Below are 14,163 nucleotides of genomic sequence, written 5' to 3' on the forward strand. Positions count from 1 at the left end.
CTAGTTTTGAATGCCTTAATGAAGGAACCATTTGAACCTATTGATTCCTCCAGTGTTAAAAACCTGACACTTAAGACAGTTTTCCTGATAGCCATCACTTCTGCTAGAAGGTTAGGTGAACTTCAGGCTATATCGATTAGGGAACCCTACATGAAAATTCTAGATGATAGAATTGTGTTGATGTTGGATCCAAATTTTGTTCCCAAGGTGGTTTCCGACTTTCATAGGAATCAGGAGATTATCCTACCCTCCTTCTGTGAGAACCCTTCTTCGGCAAGAGAACGCGAATGGAGTTCTTTGGATGTAAGACGTTCTGTCCTAAAATACCTACAAATTACAGAGGCCTGGCGTATTGACTCTAACCTTTTCATCCAATTCCAGGGGAAAAATAAGGGGAGGAAGGCGTCGAAGGCGACTATTGCAAGATGGCTGAGACTGGCAATTGCCTCATGTTACGACCTACAGAAAAGCCCGATACCAGCAGGAATCCGAGCTCACTCGACCAGGGCTATGTCCACATCTTGGGCGGAAAGAAGAGGAGCGTCACTAGATCAGATTTGCAGAGCTGCAACGTGGTCTTCATCCACTACATTCTCCAAGCATTATAGGCTGGACTTGCACTTGTCAAAAGACCTATCTTTTGGACGCAAGGTGTTACAGGCTGTAATCCCTCCCTAAAAAAGCTTACTAATTTTGTAAGTCTCCAGGTTGGGCCGTCATGGGGGACGAAGCGGAAATTGTGAATTAGATTACTCACCGGTAATTCTATTTCCGTTAGTCCACCATGACGGCCTATATATTTTCCCTCCCAGCTGGATTTCTTCCTTTCTTTGTATTATTATTTCCAGATATTTTTCCTTTGTATGTGGAGCAAACATACTAAATAAATCTGGTTGTATCTTCCTCAGCATGGTTATTTTGTAATCACTGGCGGGAGGATGCAAGGGGGGGAGCATTTAACCTCTCTTCTTCCTGTCCCTGCAGAGGTCAAGGGGCATCCTCCAGGTTGGGCCGTCATGGTGGACTAACGGAAATAGAATTACCGGTGAGTAATCTAATTCACAATATTTTTCAACTATCATCTGGCTGGCAATTGCATTGCTCCATTGGGAGTCATCATCTTTTCTTTATTTTAGGACACATTGCTATTTTTATAATTTAATTAAAAGTTAAGTTTTAATAAGTTATCCACCGATTTGTACTGTACAGAATCTAGTGGAGCATCAATTCCTGAAAGTCTTCACACACCTGTAAGGCAGCCTTAATTGGCAAAGTCTTCTTGAGGAGAACTCCTACTTCCCGATTCCAGTCACAGAAAAGGATGTAAATTCCAGAGTAGTGTGTATGATAGAGCACTGCTTTAGTACTGTTGAAATGAGAAAATAGACAGATCTTTATCCATAGTGTACAAATGAAAGTACTTGGTAGTCATTTATTCACATTATCACTCGATTCATAGAGAAGACTTCAGAACTCACATTGTTATGATTGTTGGGGGTCCTGTGAAAAGTAGAAGAGTTATGAACTACAGTCACGTTACAATTTCTAGAAGGATCTACCTGAAGTAATATTGTTTCCTTATCATAAATGTTCTAGATATTAATAGGATAAGCAAAGAAACTAAAGGTATTACTGGATCTATTATAATGTGTGTAGCAGTTGATAATGTGTAATCTTTTTATTAATATAGTTTGTTTTATCCTTTTATGACTGCACAGCTGGAGAGGAAATGAAATCCAGGATACTAGTGAGTATACAGCTTGTTGCATGTGTCTGGATTTATAGACAAGCATCATGACTCTCCTTTTTAATCTTTCTTTAAGGTGATAAAAGCTGCGGAAGATAGTGCTTTACAGTACATGAACTTCATGAATGTCATATTTGCTGCTCAAAAACAGGTATTTTCATTTTTGTGTACTCCCTTGTTTCTCTTACAGCTGACTTCCATGTACGGGAGGGCACTTCACATCATGTCTAAGTAGTTTCTGATGTAACTTACCTACTTACTACTCCATCTCTAAATTATTAAAAGTAATTGTTACTTTTATTTTTCTGATTATCAGAACATTCTTATTGATGCATGTGTACTGGATGCAGATTCTGGTCTTCTACAGCAGGTATGATATTAGACATAATTCAGAAGGCACAAGATAAGGAATAAATGTCTAATCACTGGGGCTCAGACCGCTCTAGAGCCTCTATGATCATAAGAATAGATCTTCAAGGTTAATAAGGATTGCTACACTTGCATATCCACAAGGGGTTTACATGTACTGTGCACATATGTGACTAATACCAATAACGGACCATCTCTACTATGTCATTATAAGTGTTATAATAATAAAGCTTTTTCTTATCAATAATATTTAGCAGACATCTGTTTTACTGATATTTAATTATAGATGGCATATAATTACAGACAGTCAACTTTATAATAAAATAGAGCTCCTCCTCTACTACACAGAGTTCAGCAATCAGGATCCATAAAATAAAACTCCATGGAGAAGGTTTTTAAAACCATCTTATAAAAAAAAAAAAATCTGTCACTTTTGATATCTACAATGTGATTGGCTGGACAGCAAACGGACAGTTTATTACCGTGTATACTCGTGTATAAGCCGAGATTTTCAGCACAAAAAATGTGCTGAAAAACCTCACCTCGGCTTATATATGAGTCAATAATAATAAAAAAAAAAAATCTCACCCTCCGGCACTCGGAACCTCGGCGCGGGCTCACGATCCTCTGCGGCGGCCCTGCTTCTCGCTTCTATCTTCACTTGCCGGCAGTCACGTCTATGCGATCTGCCGGCGGGCGCACAATATGATGCAGCGGTGTCGCCGCCAATGACGTCATCAGCGGCGACACCCCCGAAGAAAGAAAAGAGAAGCCGCCACTAAGTATCAAAGGTGAGTATCGTTGGAGTGTGAGTATTAAGTTTATTTTTTTATTATTTGCTTGGCATACTGAGGGCAGGCTGTATACTTCTTTGGGCAGGCTGTATACTTCTTTGGGCAGGCTGATTGTATACTTCATGGGACAGGCTGTATGCTACAGGGGCTGGCTGGCTGTATACTACACCCTCGGCTTATACTCGAGTCAATAGGTTTTCCCAGTTTTTGGTGGTAAAATTAGGGGTCTCGGCTTATACTCGAGTATATACGGTAAATCAACATATGTACATGTTATTGATTTGGTAAACTAAATTATACCGAGAGAAAGATCTATGAAGGGCTCGTTGCAGGTTTCTGCACGAACACTTTGGATTTGTGTGTAAATTCCAGTTGTGTTTTTTTTCCAGGCCTGTGACATAACAGGAGGTTTATATCTGAAGATACCTCAAGTAAACTCCCTGCTGCAGTACTTATTGGTAAGCTATTTCCCTATTATTTAGTGGTGTTTATTACTGTAAGGACCCATGCAACTGATCGTAATGATGGCTGTATTCTGGCTCCACCAGATCACGCACAGCCACCATTGTGGTTTTTTGGCACCCGGTCATGGCACAGTAAGTGCCCTGCGTCCCACCACATTGTGACCTGTCATTGTGGAGAGGAGAGGTGTATCCCACCCCCCCAATCTTCTGCACCCAGCCTTGTGCTACGCTCAGATGAGGATACAGTCGGGTGCATGGGGCTTAATTAGTTACATGGCAGATAATATTCCTTTTTTTTACGGTTGGAAAAAAAAAGGTGTCCCAACAATTTTACCTTACAGAAACTTGGTTGTTATGTCATAGCAGTTTAGGTATATTCAACATTTATTGGGAAAACATTACAAGAATCAGTACAAACAGGAGATGGCATAGTAAACCTGACCACGCAGGGTCAGACGCAACAAAGATCATATGCTCATATGGGGGGAGAGTTGAAGGATAAGTCCGCAAGGAGTAAAAACCCCCGTTGCCATCTCGGGCAAAGTAACAGCTATAACATGAACAAGGTAATAAAAAGATAAACATAAAAGAAATAAAAACACTCACATGAATATAAAGAAAAGGGAAATTGGGGGGGGAGGGGTAAAAAAGGGGAGGAGAAAAGGGGGGGACACACACATAAGGGATAGGTTTTTGAAGGTTGGGAGAGCTACTACGTGTTTTATTTATGACAGGAGGAGATCATGAAATCCCTGAGAGTCCAGAAATACATCCCATGAGGCCCAAGCTGTGTTCGTCTTATTAGGGTCTACTGAATCGTTGGCCACCAGCTCTTCCATCCTCCGGATAAAACCGAGCTCCTGAACCCACTCAACTATCGTAGGAGGTTGTGGACTTTTCCAATGCCTGGGGATTACTGTACATGTCATAGCAGTTTACCTAGTGAAACACTGTTGTGATGTCTGAGTAAGGCCCCTTCCACACTAGCGAGTGTGATGCGATGAACTCGCATCACACTCGCAACGCAAGCTGCCGGGAACGCACGGCCCGAACGCTGCACCGCGGGAGTGAACTGACATGCTGAGTTCACTCCCGCGGTGCAGCGTTCGGGCCGTGCGTTCCCGGCAGCTTGTGTTGCGAGTGTGATGCGAGTTCATCGCATCACACTCACTAGTGTGGAAGGGGCCTTACTTATCCAAATGAAACTGTTGAGATGACACAGCAGCTTCCCCGACTGAAACTCGGATGTCATGTCAAATCAGCTTACCCAGCGTTGTCACAGTCTGTTACCTCTTTATCTCTGGCTCATACAATCAGTGTATTAGTTTTGTGATGCACCTCAATCCTTTTGTTTTCAATTGTTAACATTTAGTAGGGTGTAAATCATCCGTTATACGTCAAACTAGATTTGTTAGTAATATGTTTATTTTTGTAGTCTAATAATTTTGACACTAAAGTTATGCCATGTCCTTCACTTTGCTTAATGTCCGTTTTCTTTATTCAATAGTGGGTTTTCCTTCCTGACCCAGATCAAAGGTCCCAGCTGAATCTACCTCCTCCTGTTCATGTGGATTACAGGGCAGCGTGTTTCTGCCATCGCAACCTCATAGAAATTGGTTATGTTTGTTCTGTCTGTCTATCAAGTAAGAGTCTACATTTTTTTTTTAACAATTTAGGCTTGACAGTCTTACAGTGCAGATTTATAAAAGTGTCTAATGCTGAATGATAAAGGTAGCCTAGTTTGACCATGTTATCTCTTGTCTCTCTTTCAGTTTTCTGTAACTTTAGCCCAATCTGCACAACCTGCGAGTAAGTACTATGACTTTTTCCACAATATCCAGCGTAAATTTTCTGTAAAACATTATGATTCAAGGGCAGATAAATGTATTTATTATTTTTCTTAGATAATAAGGGCTCATTCATCCAGGGTGTGTCTGTTGGGTGTCAGCAAAATATGCAGACGCGTGTTATCTGTGTGCAGTCCGTATTGTATCTACAATCCCCCCCACCCCAGTAGGGCAACATTTGAGGAAGAAATGGACCACATATTGATGACGACTGTACCATTGGGGTACATGTATCTTTATTTCTGCTAGCTAAATTGTCTCATTTTTTTCAACTTTTGTAGCTTTTGCGACTTCTGCTGTCGTTTTTCCAGTACACCTTTGTCTCCACCTTGTGCAGTCTTCCTTATGTATCTTTATTTACCAGATGTTCCATGCGCCTTCTCAGTTATGTATCACTTTTTTTGCGACTTTCTAGGCGCAAATCTGCACCTGGTCCAGGGCAGGTGCAAAGGAAGGAATTTTTTTTCATGGACCCTGTTTTAACATGCAAATTAGAATTATTTCACATGCCTTAAATGTTTAAAATTCTGCGCATCAGTATTTTTAAAATTAATAAATTTTTGCATTTAAATTTATTGGTTACTGCTAAGGGTGAGGTCACCCGTGGTGTTTTGATTGTGTTTTGAAACATGTTGTAATAGCTGAGGAGAGGTGATTTGCCTAATGACATTACTGTTTACACTGCATTAATATGTGCATTTTGTAAACGCAAATGTTAACAGTAATGTAATTGGGCAAATCACCTCTCCTCAGCTGTTGTAATGTCTTTAAAATGCAATGAAAACGCAATGTGTGAACTCGCCTTTAACACCACGTGTAACCGCAGTCTCCTATGTCGTCCTCTCCCTGATGTGTGACTAGAGTGCTTAAAAATGCAGGACACTGCCTCAAATCCAAAATTGACAGTAGTAGTAGTCCACTCCACCATGTAACCCCCTCAAATGATTTGTGTCCATTTGAAGGGGTCCATGTCAAAAAGAAGCCAAAGTTTGTGCCTGCCAGGACAGGAAATACTGAACATGTGTCACAAGAAAAAAGACATGATCATACATAAGGCCGAAAAAAGACCGTCAAAAATTCTCTTTACACCAAAGGAAAAAAAACTGATACATGTCCCCCAATGATTTCTATGGAGGTCTGGGGTCCGGGTGTGAGAAGTGCAGACCGAGGGGGGAAAAAAATGCTGCATGCACACAGTAAAAAAAAAAACAGGCATGGGAACAAACACAAGATTTCTATGCTATCTGTTTTTTTGTGTGTGTGTGTCTATTTGATATATTGCAATCTTTATTTTGAGTTTACTTTGCTCATTCTTCTTTGGTAAGCCTGTTGGATATATGGCTAAACTTATCTTCAAAGAGTGATTGAAATTGACAACAAGAATTTTATGTTCAACTTGGGAGCTGTTGGCCTCACACTTAGGCTGCATTTAGACAAACGTATGTCCGTATGGCTATGGCCGGGCGGGCATACGTCCGGTGCACTCCGTAGAAATGCACGGCATACGGGCCATGCACATGGGGAAAGATAGGACATGTCCTATCTTTTCCGCATGTACGGTGCTGCACGCATATGGCACTGTATCACTCTGTGTGGCTATTGCCATCTATGGGAGGACGTATGTTCGTCCGCAAGCTAGCAGGTTGTATGGTTGTATGCAGTGGCTTTGATTGGAGGGGTTGCCAGCACGGATGGGCTCTGGGAACCGCCCCAGTAGCCTTTGAGAATCATTAGCAAAAGTTGATTTTAGAAGGAGACCATGGATAAAAAAATATAAGAAGATTTCTACAGTCACAGTGCCTGGATCCATGAATAATGTCCCTGGTTTATCATGTTTGATATTTTTTTTATATTTATATAATATATCTATGCGCGTGTGTATTTAATTGGTGGAGAAGGGTACATGGCATACAAGGTACATCATAAAGATTTAAACATACAAATGTTACATTTGGCACAAATTATGGTTTGTGCACTGGCCATAACCATAACACTTCCCCATTTTTGGATTTTTAAGGGAGGGAAAAGGTAATCTGTAATCAAATAAGTATTGTTAAGAAACAAGGATAAGAAAGCATATCTCAGCATATGATGCTCATGTAGTAAAGAAAACAAAGAAGGGGGTAGATCATAGACATGAGACCAACAAAAGGGAAATGAGGGGAACAGGGTGTATGAATTCTAGAGTTTGTGAATTAGTTCTTTAGCTACATCAAACAGTATGTGTTTTCCTCCAGTAACCATTACATCCCACCTGTATTCTGTCAAATGTTTCCACCTTATTGCTTGAGGTTGGTAAGATGTTCCAGTCAACCTCTTGAATTTTTCCTAATAAATCTAAACCTGATGTGAGTAGAGGCATCTTGGAAACTTCCTTTGGGGAACCAGTTTGAGGTACATTCAATCGCATGAGCTTGGCATCTAGAGGTATTTGTACTATCATGTTTGATTTATGATGGTAGATTTCCTTTAATTGGAAATTACACACCTTAAAATAAAAAAAAATATTGTGTAGAATTGTAGTAAAATACACATGTATTTATGTTTAAAATGAAGTTTCAATTAACCTCAAAATGCTGATATCTATTTACAGGACAGCCTTCAAGATCTCATTGCCACCAGTTATGAAGGCAAAGAAGAAGAAATTAAAACCTTTGTTTTAGGAAGAGGATTGGTTGCTATGCATATTACAACAACAAAACTTAGATGAACTCCTCGGACCTTCTTTAATAATTAACACTAGATCATATTTTAACAACAGAGTATCAAACAACAGGAAAACTATAAATCACTTGTCACAAAGAAAGCGACACAATGACACCTCAGTCGCGGGAAGTGATCCTATTCAGCCCATTACAAGTCAAAGAGCAGAGTCAATGGATAATTACTAAACCATACATGAGCCTACGTTATATTCCAGAAGAATAGTCATCTTTGTCATATTTTTATTTGTTTCCGTTATTTATACATGCACAATCTTTGTATATATAAAAACAAAATAACAACATGTTTATGGAGTCTTATTGAATAGTAAGCATAGACATAAATACACTTCATAAATATTAATGAATGAGAAAAAAATGGAAACCTATAACTTGTATCTGTATATAATAAATATTTTTTAAAACATATTATCCACAAAAACATAATGTTCATATTTTCCAACAACGGGTTTCTGATTTTTACAAAACATTTCTAAAACTTCCTCGCCTTTAATTTACGCTGTTGGTGGTAATGTGCTATTTTTATTGAAATGGTTAAAAATATTCTATATAATATTCTACATAAACCAGTGTTTCTATAGTTACAGACTACAAACAAACCCTGTTGTTACTTTCACAACATCAAATGTATGTTAATAGGTAGTACGATATGGGGGAGAGGTGTCAATGAATGATGAGTCAGATCCTTCCTCCTACACAGTAAGGACTAAAACACACAAATGTGTGTGTGTGTGTGGGGGGGCCAGATTTCACAGACCAGGGAAAGTACTCAAAACATTCTAGTGCTATATGATGCATGGAGTCTCAGCTTCCTCATATACAGTAATAACAGCACTACACCATAGTTATGTTTTCATTTCAACACTCTTGTTCTGCAGGGAAGCTAGGACTCCTTGCATCGCAAATCACTATTTTTGCAGGTTGTGGTGACAGCTCCAAGATAGGTTCAAATTTATATTATACCTTATTTTGTGCGCTTGAACACTACGGGATGTAATACATGAGATATGACGTGGACTTAGCATTGTTTTCTGGCAGGGCATCCATGTTGACATTTACACTGGTGACCAATTCTCATTTTATTCCCACATTAAAGACGCAATCAACAAAAGTTTATTTAGATAAGACAATGATCAGGTACAAACATTCAGATGATCATCATCCCATGTAAAAATCCACAAAGATGCTCTGCAGACAACAGATTACATTAAGAAAGTGGTGTGCAAGTAGGTGGCTTTATCCTACTGTGAATGACCCGGGATGGTATAACTTTGGTAGGGGGGCAAATTTTAATGTGAAATGGTTATGTGTGTCCCCAGTCTTGGAGCAGCTGAATACAAACCAGCTCAGTCTGTGTGCTGGTCAGATCCCATGGCCAAACACAGTGGTGCATATTTATCAAGCAGTCTGAAAGTCAGAATATTTCCAATTGCCCATGGCAACCAATCACAGCTCCCCTTTAAAATATTCATGAGCACTGGTGAAATGAAAGCTGAGCTGTGATTGGTTGCCATGGGCAACTGGAAATATTCTGACTTTCAGACTGCTTGATAAATCTGCCCCAGTGTGTCATAGTGAAGTATAATGCACAGAATTCCCCTTCCCCGCAAAACTGTAGCAACACTGTAATCATGTTTACAGTTGGTCACTGCTATTCCACTGGCAGACGAGGACTATTTCACTATGATGCAAGGTCTCCTGTCTCCGGTCCTGTGGAATGGGTTGTGTTTCCATGGACTGAACACATTCATGTGCAGCCAGGCTTAGATTACTATTCTTTTTTATACATTAACCTTCGTATTGATATACTAAAGAATAATAATCCTTTATTTACATAGCGCACACTGATTACGCAGCACTGCACAAAGCATGTCAAATTGGTTTTACATTGATATTATCTATGTCGAAGCTTGTGTTGTGCTAGATTTAGATCCGTGGACACTAAAATCCCAATCTCAAGATACCCAATCATGGCAGTAGTGTTCTTGAGAACAAGCCAGAATTGGACAGACTGTGCTTTATATTGGAGCAGGTGTTATCAGTCTATGTACACTAACTTCAGTATAAGATAATGGGAGAATTACATGGTAATTATGATATTAGATAACAGCATTTTATTCTGTGTATTGTTTACTGTACCCGCTATGAAGGCATAAATATGTGATTGGATTTCCTTCAGCCTACTATTTGACCCTTTGAGCTGTGCGAGAAATGGTTTTGCCGATATTTTCTGAATGGAGGGCAGAGAAACATCTCTCACTTCTTGTTAGTTTAGGCGTCCTTCCATGCTGATCCCTTACAGCTGGTAGCAGAGTGACAAAGAAATACTGGGATTCCTGAAGAAAACAAGATAATGGAGGAAACCAGTGAACATCATTTAAATAAAAGGCAATGTTTCTTGTCTCCCCCTTCCCCTTTTTCCTCCCCCTCCCTTTTTTTTCCCTACCCCCCTTATTTTTCCACTTCTAGATGTTTAGTTAATGTTAGATACGTTCATACTTGCTTGGCTGAGCTTGAGTCCTACTTGATTATGATTCTTTGTCATAGCTAAATATGGGGCTGCGACCCGAACATGTGCCTGACTTGTAGGCTTCTCGCTCGCTTGCAATAAAGTTTATTGAACCATAAATAAAAGGCAATGTTTGTTTTTGATGAGTATTTTTACGGTAATATCTCTTAATTCTACCACTAGTCACAGTATGTGACACATGGCTGCACTTAAAGGGGTTTTCCCACAAACTAAATGTTAGGGCCCAACTTCCTCAGTTGGGGTCTCAGTGCTGAGACCTCCACAGATCGCGAAAACAAAGTGTCGGACAGACCCCTTTAAAGGGGTTGTCCAGTCACAACAAGTTAGACACCCCATCTTTGTGAATCATAGGGAGGGGGGGGGGAGCAGGCATGAGGTGAGAGACGCAATGCCTTACATGCATAGGACACGCTTTTGGGACACCCTGCTCTTTCAGGCTTGGTGCCAAGTAAGCTTAATAACTTCATTTTCTGGGGATAGGAACTATACATTTTTAGCTAAAAACAGGGCACAAGTTAGTATAGTTCTATGGGAGCTTGTTATTAGGCTTATTAGTGAAAATCTGGTGACAGGTTCCCTTTATACTTCACTGTTTGTATAGCCTTGACTTCCATTCATGTATGCTTTTCAGGAATATCCCTGTGATAATGTGCTGATTCTATAGTACTCTGCCCTAATTTTAAGTTTTATTTGTTAGCAAGTGATTCTGAAACAGATGCTGTATAATTTGAAATCTTCTGTAGAACTGAATAATATACATACACTTACTACAAATCTAGCTATATTATCAGACCACTGTACTTACTTTCATATGACCTTTGCCATTGTACCATTCAGTATTACAAGTTGTCCTGGATCCTGATTGTTCTTTTCTGTATCTGGATGCTGTTGACATTGTGTCAAAACTTTGTGTGCTTGTCTTGACAGATGACAGATCTGAAAAGTTAATTGTAGACATACTCCTGGTTTTTCTGTCTTCTTCCAGTGTAGAAAGGCGACAGGCTCTGGGGGCCAATCTCCTCCTCATCAGTGATGTAAACTGCTTCTTTTCTTCATTTAATTGTGCCATTCTGCTCAGCTGGCAGTGATCTATCCTCTTCAGTGACTTTAAAACATGGAAACAACAGATTTAATACTTGTCATCTCACATCCTCAATTTTATGGTTCAATAAAATCACATCCTCAATTTTAATAACATCCGCTAACTCAGGGCCGGTTCTAGACCAAGTGGGGCCCTGGGCAAAACCAAAAGCGGGGCCCCAAAATAAAACAATTTTATGACCAGTCAAAGTCAGTAAGAGGCTCCCTTTAGTATGGTAAAACAATCTGTAATATGGGAGAATTTTATAGGAGATAGATGATAGGGAGATTGATGGGCAGCACGGTGGCTCAGTGGTTAGCACTACAGCCTTGCAGCGCTGATCAACATCTGCAAAGAGTTTGTATGTAAAGGAATTATTAACTATAATTTTACTGATAGAAGAAAAATATGAAAGATGATAGAGATTTCTAGGTGCAGAACTATGAAGTAGATGATATGTACAGTAGATATGAGAGATAAATACAGTAGAAGAGAGAAGATTGATTGATAAATAGAGAAAAACCGAGATATATAAATGGTCAGATTAAAGGAGATAGATAACCAGACAGATAGAGATATAGACAGGAGGCAGATGATAAGCATATTCACCTGGGAATTCAACCAAGAGGTATTAACCCTTTCACTGCCCAGTATGTCTGTATATTTTGTCCCGTTATTGGCCAGAGCAATTTTTACAATTTTGACGTTTACAAATAAAATCAAAATTACAGCAAAAAGAATTAAAGAAAACCCAGCAAACCACATATTTTCTGAAATCAGACACTTGTCCCATTTTCAAAATTGCATTAAAGAGTTTATAGACATAGGCACCTTCATGTAATTTTGATTCAAACTGAAACATTTTATAAAAAATACTTAAAATTTGACTTTGATGGCAAGAAATGTGCTCCATACAGAAAATATTTACCTTCACATCTCCTAAATGTAATAGATGGACATGTGTAGTGTGTTCACAAATGCCTCATATTAATATGTTCACATGAATAAATCATCATAATACCAATAAAACTGAAGTACGGTAAATATCTACTTATAGAAAAAAAAACTAAAAATAAATTATATATAATATATATATATATATATATATATATAGATTAAAAAGTAAAGCACCCGTAAAAAGCTATATATTTTTTAAAAAGCAGACAACCAGGCGATGCATTTCGCAATTAACATTTGACCACCCTCATGTAACTTTGTGACAAACACAAATTATTAAACAAAAAGTGCATTGAAAATGCCCTGATAATGTAGGTGTTTACATAAAACTCAAATCGAAGTGGAGGTTTATGCACAAATAGGGATTTAAAAATAATAACACAAAGTGAGCAGATTTATATATACCACATACACAACCATCAAGAATTTACACTCCCTAAAATGCTAAAACAAAAACCGTGACATATTTGGTTGCTATCCACAAATGTGTTCAAAAATATATAAATTGCATGAAAATTAAAAATTTCTTCTAAAATATGTACAAATCCAGATACTTATATAAAGAAAACATAGTTTCCTAAAACAGCAAGATGTTAGGAGATCATACATAACCCACATGTGTATATTCATCAAAACATTATATTGTTATATCCACAGGGGACACCAAACTATTTTTGCAGAAAATTGCACTGAGCGTCACACAGATCTATAATTGTTTTCTCCCTTACACAATGGTCACCCAAATAAATAACTATATATCCATAAACCAAGCTAATGAGATAATAAAAGTCACTTTTAGATTTTAGCGCCAATGTATTAGCCGCACAATGATAGAATTTGAGTGAGAACGTCATAACATAGGTGTAAATAATGGAGGATGGTGGGAAATAAAAACTGTATTCAGGAACATCTGTGTGTTAGGGGTATAAAAATAAAAAAATGCCATATTAGTGCTTACTACTTCCCAAAAGTATGTAATAGAAAGCAATCAAAACGTCAGATGTACCCTATACTTACCAATCTAACCGTTACCTCTTCCCACAATAAAAAAAAGCCCTAATAACCCTGTTTTGATTGAGGAATAAAAAAGTTACAGCTCTCCAAATATGGTGACACTAAGGCCCCTTCCACACTTGCGTTGCATTTCACGTCAGATCAGGGTGCGATCAGGGTTTGGTCAGTGAAAAACGCACATTTTGCATCAGAGTGCAATCAGTTTTCAGTCAGAGTTTGTTCAGTGTCTCAGTTTTTCACGCGCGTTTTTGATGCAATTTCAATGCAATTTCAACGCGTTTTTCACGCGCAGAAAATGCGCATGAAATGGACTCAGGACTGAGCTCTATCTTTTCTATGGCAATTGATGCGTGAAAAACGCATTGCACTTGCATTGCACTTACAAGTGTCTCAGAGTGCAATGCGTTTTTGATGCATCTCCATAGACTTGTATGGTGCGTTTTTCACGCGCGTGACTTGCAAAAGTAGAGCATGTCGAGATTTAAACGCGCGTTAAAAAAAACTCGCTTGTGCGCGTGAAATAAATGCAAGTCTGAAAAGACCCATTGATTACAATAGGTCAGAGTGCAATGCAAGTTCTGCGCGTCAAAAGCACGTGCAGGAAACGCACGTGAAAAACGCAAGTGTGAAAGGGGCC

At 38.9% G+C, this 14,163-nt stretch overlaps 1 protein-coding gene across 1 annotated transcript in view; it reads left to right on the forward strand.

The window, feature by feature from the left end:
* The window catches only part of GTF2H3 (general transcription factor IIH subunit 3), a 16,882-nt gene extending 8,663 nt beyond the window's left edge, over nt 1-8,219 (forward strand). Inside the window, exons 6-13 of the mRNA XM_072144317.1 lie at nt 1,597-1,626; nt 1,719-1,747; nt 1,824-1,898; nt 2,064-2,117; nt 3,300-3,368; nt 4,882-5,017; nt 5,147-5,183; nt 7,815-8,219. Of these exons, the coding sequence (XP_072000418.1) occupies nt 1,597-1,626; nt 1,719-1,747; nt 1,824-1,898; nt 2,064-2,117; nt 3,300-3,368; nt 4,882-5,017; nt 5,147-5,183; nt 7,815-7,884 (500 nt within the window). The 3' untranslated portion in view covers nt 7,885-8,219. The remainder of the gene's footprint in view (nt 1-1,596; nt 1,627-1,718; nt 1,748-1,823; nt 1,899-2,063; nt 2,118-3,299; nt 3,369-4,881; nt 5,018-5,146; nt 5,184-7,814) is intronic.
* The last annotated feature ends 5,944 nt before the right edge of the window (nt 8,220-14,163 follow it).

The sequence above is a fragment of the Engystomops pustulosus genome, chromosome 1 (assembly GCF_040894005.1).
Source record: "Engystomops pustulosus chromosome 1, aEngPut4.maternal, whole genome shotgun sequence".
In the NCBI taxonomy this organism is placed as follows: domain Eukaryota; kingdom Metazoa; phylum Chordata; class Amphibia; order Anura; family Leptodactylidae; genus Engystomops; species Engystomops pustulosus.